This window comes from Pseudopipra pipra, chromosome 24, assembly GCF_036250125.1.
Source record: "Pseudopipra pipra isolate bDixPip1 chromosome 24, bDixPip1.hap1, whole genome shotgun sequence".
Lineage (NCBI taxonomy): Eukaryota > Metazoa > Chordata > Aves > Passeriformes > Pipridae > Pseudopipra > Pseudopipra pipra.
The window spans coordinates 3,700,914-3,718,547 of record NC_087572.1 but is presented as its reverse complement, the minus strand read 5'-3'; the positions used below and the strand labels follow the sequence as shown (position 1 = coordinate 3,718,547).

The following is a 17,634-nucleotide window of genomic DNA, read 5'->3' as shown; positions in this document are numbered from 1 at the left end:
CAACGAACCCTCCCAAAAAGGGAGTGTGCGTAAAACGGAATCAAAACTTACCAATTCATCCCTCTATAATTTATTTCCACAATTAAACATCCCCAAGGTCTATTAATAAAGTGTAATGAATAGTATAAATTTTCATTTAGATCTTAATTCCCTGGCTCCCAGATAATCCCAGCTGCACAACAGAAGAAAATTGCTACTTGCTTATTCCAACAGAAGGAGGAAAAGCCCCTTAAATCAGACAGTATGTGGAAGCCTGAGGACTCTCCCTTACACCTCCAACCTCGTAAATGACAGAGCTGCAATGATTTGTCTCCATCTCATAATGCATTAACTTATTCAGCTGTTGTCAAAGTTCTTTACAGAAGATAATTGTTAATTGTTGCCTCTGCATCGGTCCGGAGTCTTTTAATTAAACAAATAATAATTGGGATCCATCACCACCATCCTTACAAAAAGGTTTTATCTTCTCTTCTCAGATACCATCCCCATGGGCATCTAAAGCTCCACAGAGAAAATCGGGCAGGCTTTGGATGCCCTTGACATGGAAGTTTTTCTTGCTGATGGAGAGAAAATTGGGGCGCGGGAGCCTGATTTTTTTTTCAAGCTGGTGACAGACAGGAATAACAGGGCTGGAGACAAGGAGGACTTGCTCGCTCTGGATGTCAGATCTGAAGCTTCCTGCTGCAGTTTCGAAGTTGGGGAATGGAAACAAGGTGTTCTCCCAGCACCTCAGCTCCTGCACCTGGGGAAGTACCCTCATGAAACAGGGTGTGGGTTTTAAGGAAATTTACAGGGAGCAAGGAATAAAACTGCCTGAGAGCTGGCCTTGCCCCTTTTTACAGTGTTTGAAGGAAAACAATTTAATTCAGAAGGCATTTTTAACACTTTCAATAAATCTGTCTCCTTTTCTATCCTCAATCTATGCTACACGCAGGGAAAAAAAAAAAGAAAATTCAGTGTAAGAAACCCACAACATGCACATAAAGTTCAATTTTTACACCCTGTGCCCTTCCCAGGCTAAGGAGCTTAATTCTAATTACATTCTCTCCCAGTGCAAGGATAGTGTTCCAGGAGTCACTCTGAGCACCTCAGCTGGGCCAGGACAAGCTGGAGGTAATTGGAGTCCTCTCCTAACACAAAGAAGACACAAAGAACTGATGAAGCCCCAAGGCAGGTCCAGCCCCAAGGCTCTGATGGGGGTATCTGCCACTGTCAGAGCGCTGCAGTGACATGGATAATCCATGCAGTGATGGATTAACTTGGCAACACAGGTTTAACTGGGTATCTCCAGGTTTTCATCTCCTGATCCGAAGGAAGCAGGAATATAGAATCAGAATCACCGAATGGTTTGGGCTGGATGGTCTGTAAAAGACTATCCAGGGACACCTTCCACTAGACCAGCTTGTTCCAAGCCCCGTCCAACCTGGCCTTGGACACCTCCAGGGATGGAAAGTCTTCCTCCTTGTCAAGAATCTGCACCAACCGGAATTTTTTGCAGAGTTCAACAGTCTCCAGCCAGTTGGGAACCTGCTACCAAAGCAGCAAGGACTTCATTTGATGCTTCATCCCCCTCTGGCAAACGCACAACAGCCACGTACCGAAAGATCCAGCCCTACCCACCCTGGCTGCCGACTGATCCAGGCACGAGGAGGTAGAAAAAACCTGACCCAGTTATTTCATGGGAACATTGTACCTGTTTTAGCTTCCAGGAACTGTTTCTGAAAGCAAACCAGCCCCCGTGTTTTCGCCTCAGCGAGTCTCTCGCTGCCAGTGCACAGTCCTGCCTCAACCCAAAGTGTACCAACCGCATCGCCTCAGCTCAGGCTTCTCACCCAGTTATGACTAAGCCCTTTCAAAAAGAGAAGCGCTTCAGGATTTCTTGTCTAATTGCTAAAACAGATTAATTTGAATATCCAGCACATAACCAAGCGGAAGAGAGGAATTGACACACCTAGCTGGTTCCTGCTGGGGCTGATGAGTCGCTTTAATTGATGGGTCACTGTTTGGGGATGATTTCCACCGAGGAGCTGCAGCAGGGGCTGCTGGGCTCCCCTCCTGCCTGCCGGGAAGGGCTGCATTCCCTGCAGCCTTCCAAGCACCAGCGCTCTGGGAACTGATGCCGTCTTAAATTAAGAATGTAACCGATGCAAACCAACAGGCGTAACCTTCAAAGCTCGAGGTTTAGCTGCCACATGTCATGGAAAAAGAGCCCGTGCCTTCCCCACACATTGCCCCCCCAAGGACTAGGGACTGCATCTTTACCGAAAGGCCCCTTAGCTTCTGAAGTTTAGCTAAACCAGGTCAAAACTCCCACTGGTCTGGACTGTTCTAATCACACACACATATGACACTCAGGATGTCGGGAGCAGAGCCAAGAAATCAGGGCGGCTGAGCCCGGCCACACAGTGCCAAGCAACCCCCCCTCAACGCTACTCCAGTGGTTTTATTGGAGCCTTATCAGATTTCCTGGTGACTCAGACCCGGCTGGTGACCGGGGCGAAGGGCACGGCCGTTCCAGCGAGCACAGATGGGGTTACAGATCCAGGCTGGGCCAGAATAGCAGCCAGTGCCCATCAGACCCCTCCATGTCCCACAAACCCCACTGCCCCGCAGCTCTCCTGCTCCCAGTGATACGCAGACCACAGCTGTGCCTCTTCAAGGAGCAAACACAGAGGTGGCTGCTGGGCTCTTCCTGACAAGCCAAGGTGCTCTGCCAGCCCCACAAACCCCGTCTGACTCCCCACAGGGTGCCTGGGCTGTGCAGCCCTCCATCTCCTTGCCACCCACACACTGCTGGGCACGGTGCAGTGCTGTGTCACCTCTCTGCTCCCTTCCAGCAGCAGGCACCTGCTCGCAGATCCCGTTTTCCTTCTTTCCTTTGGCACCTCCCCGCCCTTGCACTGGGGTGCCTTTGATTCCTGCACCCCCATCGTCTCTCTGCATCCCTTCTTGCCTTTCCTCTCCCGGTGCCAGCCTTGCCTTAGCTCCCTCCCATTTCTCTGCTCCCCACTTTGCACTGCACCCCCTCACCTCCAGGCGCCCACACTCCCCCCTGCCCTCCCCTTTGCACCCCCCTCCGTGCACCCCTTCTCCCTTTCGTTCGCTCTCCCATCAGCACCCCAACTCCCCCTCTCCCCATTCCTGCTCCCTCACACCCCCTTTCCCCTGTACCCCACTTCCCACCCCCCGTGATCCCCCCTTTGCACCGCCGTCCACGAACCCCTTTTCCTTTCCCTTCCCCTTCCTCTCCCACTGACACCCCCAAATCCCCCTCTCCCCATTCCTGACCCCCACATCCTCTTTTCCATCTCCTACCCCCCTTGCTCCCCCATTTCCCTTCCTCTCCCTCTCCCACCGACACTCTCAACTCCTCCTCTCCCCATTCCTGCCCCCCTGCACCCCCTTTCCCCTGCACCCCATCTTCTCCCCCTTCCTTTTCCCTTTGCCTTTCCCTCCCTCTCCCCCGACACCCCCAACTCTCCCTCTCCCCAATCCTGCACCCCCTTTCCCCTGCACCCCATCTTCTCCCCCTTCCTTTTCCCTTTGCCTTTCCCTCCCTCTCCCCCCGACACCCCAACTCCCCCTCTCCCCCCGACACCCCCAACTCCCCCTCTCCCCCTGACATCCCCAAATCTCCCTCTCCCCAGTCCTGGACCCCCTTTCCCCTGCACCCCATCTTCTGCCCTTTCCTTTTCCCCTTCCCTTCCCCTCCCTCTCCCCCTGACACGCCCATCATCCCCTCTCCCCATTCGTGTCCCCCCCTGCACCCCACCTCCCACCCCCCCCCGTGCTCCGCCATTTCCCTTCCCCTCCCTCTCTCCCTCCCTCCCTCCGTTACCCCCCTCACCGCTCTCCCCGTCCCCCCTTCCCCTCCCTCCCTCCCTCCGCCGCCGGCGCCGCCCCCGCCGCCTCCCGCCCGCCCCGCTCGCTGGGCCGAGCCCCGGCGCCGCGGCCGCCCCGAGCTGCGCTCCGGTACCGGCGGGGCGGCCCCAGCCCCGGGCGGCCCCAGCCCCGAGCCGCCGCCGCGGCCGCCCCCCCAGAGCCCCTCAGAGCCCCTCGAGCCGCCGCCATGGGCGCCGCGGCCCTGCGCGCCCTGCCCTGGGCGCTGCTGCTGCTGGGGCCGCTGCTGCCCAGGCAGGGCTTGCAGGCCAACCCCATGGTGACCTCCGAGCCCTCGCCGGGCCAGCCCGCCCCGCTGCCCGCCGGAGAGATCGGGGGCTTCACCCCCGCGCCCCCCGCGGCCCCCGAGGTGATCCACCCCCTCAAGGAGCAGCCGGCCAACGGCTCGGGAGAGGGGCACCACAAGCCCCGCAAAGCCTTCCCCGTGCTGGGCATCGACTACACGCACGTCCGCATCCCCTTCGAGATCTCCCTATGGATCCTCCTGGCCTGCCTCATGAAGCTGGGTAGGTGGGCGGCGGCGTGGGGGGGGTCACGGGGAAGGCGGCTGGGGAGGGGCCCCCGGTGTCATGGAGCAGGGCCTCGAGTGTCTGAAGGAGGGACACCCCCCCCCCGAGCATCACAGAGCGGGACCCCCAGCCAAATGGAGCAGTCACGCCCCAGGTATCCCGAGGAGGGACCCCCTGAGCATCCCAGGGTGGGACCCCCCAGCCAAATGGGACAGACATCCCCAAGCATCCCAAGGAGTGACCCCCTGAGCATCCCAAGGAGTGACCCCCGGAGCATCCCAAGGAGAGAGACCCCCTGAGCATCCCAGGGATGGCCCCTCAAGCATTCCAGGGTAGGACCTCCCAGCTGAACAGGACAGACATCTCTGAGCATCCTAAGGAGTGACCCCTGTGAGCATCCCAAGGAGAGACCCTCCTGAGCATCTCAGGGTATGACTACCGCAAACATCCCAGGGTAATTCTCCTAAATGTCCTGTACACCCCCTCCAGGCCTGCTGGGCTGGGGTGGGCACCCCTCTGCCCACGACCTTGGGTCTCTGTCCCGGGCCTGGCAGGCAGCAGCACCTCAGCCCCTCTGCTCCCGCAGACTCGCTCATCTCCCTGCCCGGGAGCAGGGCTGAAGATGCTCCGTGACCCCCGACCATCCCCTGCTTGGACCAGGTTTGCTTTGACACTCAGGGCAGAAGCGTCGGGGTTGTTCTCTTCCTCTCTCAGCCACAGATGCCTTTTGTAACCTTGGAGAAGTCACTTAAAAAAATCTCCCGGTGCTTCAGCCTCCCCTTCCTCCCCCTCTGCAGCGAACCGGGGTGGGCAGCTGCCTCTGCTGCAAAGCGTCCGGAGGATTCCCGCATTAAGGATAACGGGCAGCAGGGCTGGAAAAGTCACCTGCTCTTGGGAAAGCATCAGCCTGCCGGGGCGGGGGTGTTGTTGACAAAGTGTTTTCCAAACTTCTGGAGCTGGATCCATGCCAACCGAGTTACCCCAAACCAGCGATGTGATGTAACTGCTCCGCACTCCTGGCAGTGCAGGGGTTGAGCTGGCCCCGGTCCTATCCGTGCTGATAAAGCCAAGAGGGCAGGCGAAATGTTTGCCTGGAGCTGGTGAGGAGGGTGATTTGGTTTGTTTTTGTTGTTGTTTTTTTTTTTTTTTAAATTTTGCTCCTCAATTACCATTAGTGGTTCAATAACACTCAGGGCAGCTCTTGTGCTTACGGAGCACTCCAGCTTGCTGAGGGAAATCTCGCTTTGGGAGCTTTTTTAAGCTGATGCCTGTTGTAAACTGTGCGCTGTCCTGGTCTGGAGGGGTCCAAGAGACCCCCAGGAGGTCAGATCCGTATTCCTAAAAATATCCCATCCCCTTCTCAGCTTGGTGTGAGTGTGAGTAGGCAGGTAAATCCCCGTTTTCACAACCCCTCCTGGGTGTTTTATTTTCGTGTAGGCGCAGGAGTGCAAACACTTCAGACCCGGAGGCTTGTCTGGGAGACAGGCAGTTGGGGCAGGGGGTTGGATCCATGGAGGTTTATCCCTTCCTGGCTTTGCCCAGAATGATTTTCAGGCACGTTCAGCTGGAAGGTGCCTCTCCATGGGGGGATCGCAGCCGTGAAACCTCTTTCCCAGGGCTCTCCCAGCGCGTGTTAAGCGAGCTGTGCGGGGCTGTTGCACTGCGCTTTCAGTCCTCCTGCCTCGGAGAGCAAAGAGTGATGAAATCAGGAGTATCTGTGTGCGGAAGCTGGTGGAGAAAGGAGGGGCTAATGGCCTGCGGCCCTGCCTGCTCGGGGTGTGCGTTGGGAAACCGCCGCTGGAAAACACCAGAATGGGCATCGGGAAGCGGCTCCCGGGGGGGCGTCCGTGGTGGGGGACACGGGGACATCCTCCCACGGGCACCCTCCGTCATCATCGGCCCCGGGGGAAGCTGTTCCTGCCGTCCTTGCCTGGAGTTGGGGCTGGTTTGTGCTGCAGGAAAAGTTATTTCTGTCGGCGAGTTCTTAGGTGTTACGAATATTATGCAACTGTGCGTGTTTAAGGGGTGTATTTTAGGAGAGGCTGAAGGTCTGGCAGGGGTCCTTGGGGATGGAAGGTGCTCTGCAGAGCTCCAGGGATGCCAATTATGCCAAAATCCACACCTTAGCTTACCTTAACCTCTGATAGGGGCTGTGGCAGCAGTGCAGTCCTGGGACGTCCTTTTCCTTGGCCTCCTCTCCGTGGTTTTGATGGGGATAGTGTTGCTTGTTCATGTTGTCTTGGCATGTAGTTCCCAAGTTGCTGGTACAGCTCCCTCCACTCGTGAGCTGCTGCTCCATGTCCAAATCCCAGCCTTGTCTGTCCCACCCTGGATCACAGGATGTTGTTCAGGAGCAGCAAAACAGGCTTTTTTCCACACAGGAATAGCTCTTACACAACCTGCACTGCTGTGTAGTACAAACTGGGATGGCAGGATGAGCCACACACATCTCCAGGCACCCCTAAACAGGACAGGGTTTGGAGCATCCAGTTTCCATGTAGAGGAGGAGGGGGGAGATAAGCAGAGCAGGAATTTGCAGTGCTTCCTCCTTCCTCCCATCCTGCCAGTGTGAGTTTATTGGTGCATCAGGGTGACCCTGCAAAATTCTGAGGTGCCAGGGACAAACATCTTTGTTCTGAGAAGGGGAATTCCTTCTTAGGAATGCAGTGTGGGCTGTGAGTGACAGCTGGGCACCTCCTGACTTCCCTTCCCCAGCTCTTGGGGCCTCTGTGCTGGGTTGGAACTGGTGATTGAGCCACGTGTTGCTACAAAATTGAGAGTCTTCAGTGCTCTGAATGGCTTTGGGGTGTTATCCCCTGGCATAGTGCAGGGTGACCATGTTGAGGAGCTCAGAAGTGCTTACAGGGCTCTTCCCTGGGCCAGGAGATGCAACCTGACCCTTGTCCTGTTGCTCAGTTCCCCCTCATTCCTCTTGACACTTTAGACACATATTAAGGCTTAAATGCATCCAGGTGTTGTCCCTTCCAGGTGATTTATCCTCTCTCCAGCAGCCCAAACTTTAGGTTTGTTTGAGGAGTCCAAGGTGCGAGTTTGAGCCCTTCCCCTCTTCATGTCATTTTTGTAAAGTGCCTCAGAGGATGTTGGTTCCTGGAGGGTTCCCCCCTGGACAGGGGATGGAGGGACTTGTCACCCCAGCATGTCCTGCAGACATGGGCTGTTCCTGCTTTGTTAATCCCCTTTGTTAAAAAGGGGAAGGCTGGTGCTGGCTGCTTTACTTAATAATCATGTGGTATTTTAAGACTGTGTAGGAGAAGAGGGGGTGAGGTGCAGCTACAACCATGTGCAGACCACATCTGGTGGTGACTTGACTTTGCCAGGAGAAACCTTTGTGGCTGAGGCTTGTTGTCTCAACCTGTTGCATTGCTGCAGGTCAGACCTCCATCAAACATCTGAAGCAGAAACCCTCTGCCCTGTATCCAAGGTTTTGCAAGGATATTTTATGGGTTCCTTCACCCCATGCCCAAGGAGTGGTTAGGAAGGGCTGGGGGGTTCTTAGCACGAGGACCTGGTTTCCTGACTCTGAGGATTGACCTTTCAGCTCACGTGGCTCCTGGAGACATTCAGGGGAATTCAAGTTTGACTGTAAATACTTTTCTGTTTCAGGGGAAAGGGAAGGAGTGAGTCAGGAGTGTAAATAACAGATTGTGGGCAGCAGTCCCTTTGCTGGGTGTGCTGGGGCCCAGCAGGCAGAGCTTTGTGGTGGGCCACCAGCCCTTACCCACCTTGGAGAAGAGTTGGGGCTACTGTGTCTCCAAAGCACATCTCAGGCCCTTCCTTCTAAAGCCAGAAAGCACAGCAGTCATATTCCATTAGGAGCTGCCTTCCATCCAGTCCTGTTTTCTGTCTGCAGGGCTGTCTGTCTGCACCAAATGGCTTCCCAGCCTCCTTGGAGCATCAAGGGGTGTGATGGGCTGAGCTTGGCTGGAAAGTCACCTAAAATTTACATCTTGAGACCAAAGTTTGAAAGTTGGGTGGTGCCTCTACTTCTTTTCTCTGGGAGTCCATCTTTCTGACTGCAAGATGGAGAGAAACTTCAGTCTGGGGCCTTTAGTGACAGGACGAGGGGCAGTGGTTTTAAACTAGAAAAGGGAAGGTTTAGATTAAATATAAGAAAGAAATAATTTACTTTGAGGGTGGTGAGGCCCTGGCACAGGTTGCCCAGAGAAGCTGGGGCTGCCCCATCCCTGGAGGTGTCCAAGGCCAGGTTGGATGGGGCTTGGAGCAACCTGGACTAGTGGAAGGTGTCCCTGCCCATGGCAGGGGTGGGACTGGATGGTCTTTGAAGGTCCCTTCCAACCCAAACCATTCTGGGATTCTGTGACCCCGGGTGCCCACCAAACCACTCTATCACTCCCCTCCTCAGCAGGATGGGATGGGAGACCCTAGGATGGAAAAAACCCTCATGAGTCAAGATAAAGGCAGTTTAATAAAGCAAAAGCAAAGGTCATGTGCAGAAACAAAGGGAAACAAAAGATTTATTCTCTACTTCCCATCAGCAGGCTATGTCCAGCCGCTTCCCAGGAAGGAGGGCTTCAGTACACGCATAGTGGCTGCTCCGGAAGGCAAATGTCATAATAACAAATATCCACCCCACTTCCTCCTTTCTCTGGGCTTTTATGTGGTATGGAGTATCCCTTTGGTCAGTTTGGGGCAGCTGTCCTGGCAGTCCCTCCCAGGATCATGCCCACCCACCGGCCTCCTGTGAGGGGGGAGTGTTGAAGGTATCCTTGATGCTGCGAGCCCTGCTGAGCAGTAGCCAAAACACCGGGGTGTTGTAAACCCCCTTCCAGCCACTGTGAGGGCAAAATGAACTCCAGCTCAGCCAGAGCCAGCACATGGGGACTCGATTTCCTGCGTGTCCACGCCGGTGACTGCGGCGGAGGGTCCCTGCAGGGCACGACTTCACAGCTGAGCTCCCCGGCTCGCTGATGCGCCAGACGCGCGCGCTGCCGGTTGGGTTTGGAGCCTGTAGCAATCACTGAGTCATTGCTCTCTCTCTTCTTCCCCCTTCGCAGCACTCGGCTCTGCCGTGTGTCTGGGGTGTTCCCTCTCCCTCCAGATCGTCTGACAGCTGCCAGCACCAGCCAGAAACGTCCCCAGTGTGTGATTGTAGGGCTGGTGTAAAGCGAGCCAGGGACGGAGTCGGTGCTCAGCCCAGAGCCGTGGGCACGTGGGGACACGCTGCTGCTCTGGGGGTGACTTGGTCTCACATCTCAGCCCGCTGTACCAGCACAGCTCTGGTGCTCAGTGCAGTGGCACCAGTCGCCTTTGGCCACTTCCAGCTGCCCTCCTGCCGCTGCTGGTGTCTGGGGAGGAACAAGATTAAGGAAGTTCCCGGTGCCTGCAGGCGGGTGATAGGAGCTGGGAAGAGAAGAGCAGAACACGATGGGTGCAAGTGGGGTGGTGGAGCCTCACAGAAGCTCAAGCCGTGGTGGGGTGGCTCCTGTGCATGGAGGAGAAGGGACAGCTTTTAAATTGCCAGAAAAATGTTTTTGGAAGCTGGCAGCTGCTGGCTGGCAGCGGCATCTGGGTGCTAAAACACTTGGGTGCTAAAAAACTTGGGTGCTTTTCAAAATGTTTTTAGAGGCCCACACCCGTCCTCTGAAACCAGGGCTTTTGGAGGGGCCACCCTGAGGTCTTACAGTTGAGGAACTTGAGGGGTTTTTTTGGGTGAGGGATGATAAACAGGGTAGGAAACCTGTTGTGGTGGTGGCACAGGATGTAGGAACCGGATCTTGAGGCCAGACACAGCAGAAACACCCCGGAGCAAAGCCACCAGCATGGGGACATGGCTGTTGGTGCCACCTGCAAGGCTGGGAAAGGGGACAGCAAAGCAACATTCCAAGAAGTGCTTTGCCCCGTGATGGAAATACGTGTGTGTGTGACGTGGGATGAGCATGACAGGGGTTATCTGTGTCACCCTTCTGCCGCCCCAGGGTTGGCTTCTCCTGGGAGCCAGGCAGGGCTGTGCTGGGCTGGCTTTGCTGGGCTGGCCATTGGCAAAGCAAGGCTGGTGGGAAGGGCTGTTCCAGCTGGATCCTGGGACTGGTTGATGCGGATTCCCTCGCTGAGCTGGAGGGAAATGTTTGTCTTAAAACCTGTCTTATCACATGTATTGTCTGCAGATACCGTGGTGGTGTGTGGGCTGGGATCACCTCAGATGCTTCCCTGCTTGTCTTGGGGAGCTGGTGGCTGTTCCAGGGGAATTTGGGCTTGGTGAATAACTGTTCGGAAAGGATTTTGAAATACTGATGCAGCTGGTGCCACAGAAGTGTAAATTGTCATGATAATGAATTTAAACAGTCTCTTCCAATGCAGACTTGTTGCATTCCTACTTCCTTATTGGGGAATGATCCAAACACATGCTCTGGCTCCCTTTCTCCCTGCTTTGCCATCTCACAAAGAACAACCATGGCATTTATTTTTTCCTCCCTGCTCTGCCCATTGCTGGTGTTTGAGCTAAAAAACATCCAAACTGTTCCCTTCATGGATCTGAGAAAAACATTAGTTTAATTAGGGCTGGAAGACTGAAAGGTTCCTGCTGTGAAATACGGGGATGGTGATGGAGTGGGAAAAGCAGAACAGGTCTGTAATCACAGCCCATTCCTCCCTGGTGAGCCCTAATGTCCATTAAGGCAGGATTACACTCCGTTTGCAGCCATGGCTTTGCTCCCTGCAGGAACTCTGTTGCCTGTGGCAGCTTCTGGACCTCGAGACCCTCAGGAACTGAAGCTTTTGTTTCATCCCATTTATCTTATTGGAGACCTGATGCCAGGGGTCAGGAGATGCCATGAAGTTCCCCTTCCCCTGAGACCTCCAGGAGACCTGGGGTGGTTTGTGGGGTAAGAATAGAATGTGCCAATATTTGGCCTGTTTGATTCCTGTCCTCTCTCCCAAATTGTCCAGGCACCCAGCCACAATACCCAGAGGTGCTGGAGTTCCCTTGGGAATTAGTGTGGTGAAGAACAAGTCTTTTGTCTGCAATTAATGTAGCTAATTAGAGTCCTTTGAGGTTTGAGAATTACACATGGGGGAAGGGGAAACCAGGTGGTGGTGGAAGGCAGAGGGTCCTTCTTTGGGTGACAATAATCCTGTGGCACCGAGGGACTGCAGCCCCTCTTCTGCAGAATAGAGACAGACATCTCTGTAGCACTTGTGTAAACCAGACACTCATTAGGCTTGCAAATAAATACTTCATTAACATGATCCTTTCCCTTTTCCCTCCTGCAAGTCTTGGACTTTGGCTGTAGACTGCAGAGGTGATGGGGACTGTAGAGCCTTGTCCCAGGGTCGTGCAGGAGTTGATCCTTTGGTGGAGCATCATTGGAGCTGTGGGTACCAACAGAGGAAAAGCAGTAATGAGGATGAATTACTGCAGCTGCCTTGTAAACATTTGATTTCTTTTATTTTTTTTTCTTCTCTTTTGCATCCCCAAGGCCTAATTTGTTCAAATAAAACCTGAAATCCTCATGGAATACTCTGTGAAAACACAGCCTTGTGGAGCAGAGCCGGAGCTGGGTAACACCTCATCCCCACTCTGGCTTTGCTGGGCTGCCTGGCTCATCAGCAGTTCCTTCTCCCCTGTTTGGGGCTCAAAGCTGCTGGTGTAGGCTCAATAACATCCTCAGTGTTTTGAAATTAGGGCCAGGTGACTTCAAAGGGAACAGCAGAGGAGCAGGGGATGGTTTGAGTTGAACCAAGTATTGGTGGTTAATCCCCTCACTTCACGGTGCTGGCTGATGCACCTCCTTAGGCAAGTGTGCCACCACCACCTACTCTGCATGGTGCTTGAGATCTCACTTATCTCTCTGATTTTCCAACACCTTCCAGCTGCGTGTTAATTGAGGGATGGCTATCTTGTCACGTTTTCTTCCTCTGCTCTTTCCTCGGGCAGAAGAACACGTGTGTTCCTGCTCGGGAAGGAAGAAATGAAATTAAAAGCTCTGCAGACGGGCGTGCACACACTTGTTGCTGTGCATTTGTCAGAAAAGGCAAGATCAAAGATTGAGCCTTGCTTGGAGTGGAGCAGTGGGAATAAATCTGGTGATGTGTCACCTTTCTGTGGTACAAAAATTTGGTGGCACATCACCCCATGGCTTCGGGTTCCTTCCCAGGAGAGCTGTGTGATTAGGGCAGGACTGACCAAAGGCTCCTTTGAAGTTGGGGTGATGTTGTGAGCGGAAAGTCGGAGAATACAAAGTACTTTTTGTAATCAGAGGAGAACACGTGTGTTTCCTTGGGTTTCCCAGGAGTGACTCAGAAACATCACACCATCCATGGGCTTTGTCTCCAGAAAGTCACAGTACAATCGACCTCGAGGGGCACCTCTTAAATTACACTTAACAGAGGGTGCTGCTGGGGAAATAATTCCTCTCTCTTCATCAGGTCTGCAAGACACACATTTGCAGAGGCAGACACTCTTTGGCAGCGGTTTTTTTTCCAGTGCCTGGAATTATTCTGCATTCTGGAGTCACGACATGCTAAATCCTAATGACGGATTTGGAGACAAGGCAGTTTCCCACCCCACTGCTGGAGATTTAACAGCAGACATGCCAGATTTAAGCACAAATTTAAGCACACAGAGGCATTTAAAGAGAAGAGCTGGTGCATCTAGCCCCGTGAGTGCCTCAGTTTCTCTTGGGAATGCTTTTCCCACAGCAGCCTTGGTCCCTGGGGGTGTGTTTTGCAGGGTACAGCTCCTCTCCTGTCTGAATTGCTGTGTGGTGGGGAGAGCATCTGCTCCCAGGAGCTTGGCTGGGTGTGAAGTAGCATCCTGGCTGGGAACAGTGCTGGAAGGCTGGAATGGTGTCTGACAGGGAAGGCTCTCCAGCCCCTGGGGTCTCTCACCAGGGTGGGATCTCTGTGTGCTGGCAGCTCCTGATGAAAGCTGGGGAAGAGGTGACGGTGGCCGAGTGCTCAGTTGGCTCTGGAGTCACCACTGGCGTGTGCTGAGAGTGGTGTCACTTTGTCTGGGCTTGCAAAGCCCGGTAGTAATCAGTGCTAATTGCAATTACCTCCTCCCTCCTGTCCGAGTGGAGACCAACAGGTTGTTTCCTGCAAAGCTTTTGTTTGTCTTTCCTGCCCGTGTTCCTGGTAGGAAATCTGCCCTTCCTGGGAAAGGCTGATTGGCATCACTCTGCCTGGGGAGTTTGTCCATGGTCACCTCGTGCTGGCTCAGTTTTAACTCTCCCCAAGGCTCCGAGGGCCAGCAGGAACTGGGAGTTAAAAGCTGTGCCACGTGGTTGAGGGCAAGGAGCTGGGAGAGCAACTGGAGCCTTATTTTGGGTGACCAGGTGCTGTCTCTCCACATCAGCTTGGGTCCCTTCTGCTCCAGAGCATTCACCACCTGCATCAAACAGCGTGAAGGTTCCCTTTGCACCATGCAGATGTTAACTGGGAGGATTTTGTTCTAGAAATCCCCCGGCACTGACCCCTCCTAACCCAGCTATTCGCGGCATCCAGCGCCTTGCGGCAGCTGAGGGAATCTGAGAAGAGTGTGGCTGGTGAGAGTGAGTTATGTTTAGCTGCTGGTTCCTTTCCCTGGGGCTGGAGAAGTTTTTCTAGACCTTAAACCTCCCCAAAATGCTCAAGTCCAGCTGCTGTCACTGTTCTGATAGTTTTGAAGGATATGAACCTGGATGAGCATGCTGTTGCCCTAAAGAAGACTCAGTTTTCCAGGGTAAATGAGCTGTGCCAGGAAGATTCCAGCCTTGCAGGCTTGGCTGTGGGATTCACCCATCCAAGGTTGGTGAGAAAAAGTCAAAATGAGTCTTGGAGCAGCAGCAGTTTGTCCCTGTGTGCCTCTGTGCCTGCGTGCCCGGCTCCTGCTGGGTGAGTGCCATGTGTTGGTAAAGATTCATGCGGTTCCACCCTAGAAAAGCTGTGTGTGGAGCTTGCCTGGAGGCTCTGAACAGGTTTGGTGATCTCAGGCTGTGGTTTGGGAGTGGCTCCGTAACGTGCCCGTTAGAGGAATGTAGTCAGGAGGGATCGGGGTTACCGGAGCACCCAGAGTCACTGGAGGTTTGGACACGTAGTGCCAAACCCTGACTTGTTTCTCAAAACTCAGAGGAGAACGTTGGGTTTGACAGCATCTTGTCATGGGACAGCCCTGGAGCTGCAGAGAGGTGGAGGAGAGCTTTGAAGCCTCCCAAGCCATCGCTGCTCCAGCAGCATCTCCAGCTGACTCCGTGTTTCTCTCCCTGCTTGAAGTGCTGTAGGCATGGAGTGACAGTCCAAGGCACCCTGAGCCTCTCAGTCTTTACCAGCAATTAGGTCTTTCTTAATATCTGCTTTTCTTGCAGAGTGTCCTTGGCTTTCCTTCTGGTGTGAAGGAGAAGCATTATCTAAACACAGGGCTGGAAATTGGGAGCTGCTGGGTTCTCACGCCAGCTCTCACACCATTCACTTGGGGACTTGGGCAAGTCCATTTAATGCCCTTTGTCTCTCATTTCCTTTTTACAGCTGGGAGGAAATTAATACCAGCCCTGTAAAAGACTCCCAATTGATCTGTTAATTTCTTGTGAGTGCTTAGGAGATAAAATGAGGGTGACACGCTCTTGCTGCTTCGGTTCTCCCTGCTCTCAAAAATAAATATGTTAAAGTGTTTCTCCTGAAGGCCTCTGTCCGTGGATTGCTGTTATGGTTGTGTATGGACACCTTTTCCTCCCAGGAGGCTGGTGCTGCCTTCCCTGTCCTCCCTGGAATGTTCACCAGCACATTCTCATCCCAGCCAAGGTGCCATTGGGCAAGCAACAGGCTGTGATCCATCCCAGCCTGGTTAGAGGGGATATCTGTCCCAAAATTTTGGCATTGTGATGATCACTGCTGGCACCCTGAGCCCTTGGGGACATTGCCCTGCGTGGATGCTCCCTGTGAGATTCCAGGGAATGCCTGCTGTGCTGCAGTGTGGAGCCACACAATTGACCTGGTGAGAAGTAGGTGGTGGGAAAAATGGGCTTTTAGGGCTTACCTGAATCAGGTATGGATGAGTCAGGGAAGCAGGATCACTCCTGCCCTGCCTGCAAGGGCAGTGACAACCGGGCACTTCTCAGCCTGTTTTAGGCAGTTTTTCTGGACATGGGTCTCCCCCGAACGTGGCTCTTGCAGTGGATGCCCCCCTCTCTCTGGGGAGGTGCTAGCTGGCCTGGAACTATTCCTAAAACTAAGCCTAACCCTAACCTAAGCCTAAAGGAAGTGAAAGCCCAAGTTGGAGCAGTGCAGACAAAGCAGGATGAGTCCCTTTCCCACTAATAGACGCCAGTGCCGCAATTAGAGTTTGCTGCAAGCTGCTCCACACAGCACAGTGGAGCCAACTGGTTGGTTTGGGTTGATCTTAATTAATTAGTGTATCTTTTAGAGTCAGAAGGGGGAGAATTAGGAGCACTCAGGCTGTCTGTGGCTCGCCTGGCTGACCAGACCTTCTGGGTCAGGGCGATGAGGTTTAATTGGGAGAAATCGCCGCCGGCTCTTTGGCGCTTGTCTATGAAGCTGCAGGCTCAGCACACGGAGGTTTGCTGTCTGGTTTGCAGGGAAGGCCTGGTCCTTAGGTCATGCAAAGGGCTTGGTGGGCTTCCCTCAGCTGTCCCGGGATGTTTGGGAAGAAAGGTCAGCATAGCCCCTTTGAACGGGAAGTAGCCAAGTGGGAAAAACAAATGAAGGAGCTTTGTGCCGGAGGGGCGAGTGGGTGCCGAGCCTGGATCGTGGCCAAGGGAGAGATCTCTGTGTTATCATTGAATTCTCTGTGTAAACAGCTTATTCCTAAGTGTACACAGCGGGCTCTGGCAGGGGGGCCGCCCATCCTGGCAGGCTGATATCCAGGGTGCCTGCGGATGATTCACAGCTCTCCGGGATCGCTGCATCCCCCTCCCGCTCTGCAGCACTGCAGCGCTGCCGGCGGGGTCCCACCACACCTGCGTCCCACTTGGCTGTGGTGCAGCACCCTCCTCCCCTCCCCTGCGACCTTCCAGGGCTGCTCTGGGTGGGAAAAATGAGGTTTGCCTTTCCAAGAGGAGCATGTTGCTCCTGGGAGGGTGTCAGGGCAGGTAGGGAGCCAGGCTCATCTGCATGCGGCTCCTGACTCCGGCTGCTGCAGGATGCAGTGACGCCTTTGGTCGTGTTCCCCAGGCTGCTCATCTTTTTGGGGACCTTTCTGCGTCTCTGGATCAAGCCCTACACAAAACCCACAACCTCCCAGCTTCCTGGTAGTGCCATCACCATCCCTGGGTGTTCCCATGGCTGGGAGGGGGCTGCTTCCCCAGGGTGTGAAGTTTGGCACTCCCTGCATCCCTCTGGAGTCTGGCAGTGCCTGCTGGGGCTGGTATGGGATTAGAGGCACATTCCTATGTGGTGTTGCTGCAGGCACTGAGTTACCAGAAGAGGCTTTGCCCTTGCCCTCCTAGCTGTTGCTGCCTGTGCCAGGGCTCAGCTCCTTGCCCTCTGTGTGCCCAGCTGTGCTGTGCCAATGACTGGTGCAGGGGAGAGGGATCAGCACCCCCTGCTCACCCTTCCCTCCGTGCCCTGCCATAATGGCTGTTAAACCAGCACACCACACCCATCCCCATGATCACCATTCCCCACGGCCTCACAGCTAAAATGCATGAAATGGCTCTAAAGTGCTGCTCTCCAAAAGGCTCCAGGCATGAGACAGCCCATCCTTGTCCCCTGGACCAGCTCTGAACTGTACTTGGCACGTTGACCTTGCAGGGAGCCACACCAGCATCGCTCCTGCTGGTGCCCTGGCATCCATCCCATGTGTGCAGGGGGCATGGGAAGCTCTCAGCATCCAGGAGGAAGGCTCTGGCTGCAGCTTTTTCTGTGCTTATCCTGTTAAGGGGTGTGGGCTTTGCTCCCCAGAGGTCCCCAGGGGACAGTGAGATTTGGGAAAGGCACGGCTGCTCCCTCCAGCTGCCTTGGGATGCAGGGTGGCTACACTTGTCTCCCCTTCCATTGGAGGATTTATTCGGGGCCTGCCAGTGGGAACTGCCTGTGAGCTGCTGCTGCAGGAGGATGGTGGCACCGGGAAACTGTCAGACATCAGAGCCCTGCTGCATCCCCTGCCAGCCCCTCCTGACAGGAGAGTCACAGAATCATGGAATATGCTGAGCTGGAAGGGACCCACAGGGATCACTGAGTCCAGCTCTTGGCCCTGCACGGGACCATCCCAAAGAGTCACACCATGTGCCCAAACACTCCTTGAGCTCTGTCA

The 17,634-nt window shown here is 54.5% G+C and overlaps 1 protein-coding gene and 1 long non-coding RNA gene across 2 annotated transcripts in view; one reads left to right on the top strand and one right to left on the bottom strand.

Moving 5' to 3' along the window:
• Positions 1 to 54: 54 nt before the first annotated feature.
• LOC135402265 (uncharacterized) lies at positions 55 to 3,030 on the bottom strand. The gene is made up of 2 exons (XR_010425069.1): positions 1,694 to 3,030; positions 55 to 1,530 (listed from the first exon to the last, which is right to left on the bottom strand). It is a non-coding gene; the product is annotated as an uncharacterized LOC135402265 (long non-coding RNA).
• Positions 3,031 to 3,937: 907 nt separating this feature from the next.
• Positions 3,938 to 17,634, top strand: part of SLC9A1 (solute carrier family 9 member A1) — a 29,902-nt gene continuing 16,205 nt past the window's right edge. Inside the window, exon 1 of the mRNA XM_064635276.1 lies at positions 3,938 to 4,406. Coding sequence (XP_064491346.1) covers positions 4,070 to 4,406 — 337 coding nt within the window. The 5' untranslated portion in view covers positions 3,938 to 4,069. The remainder of the gene's footprint in view (positions 4,407 to 17,634) is intronic.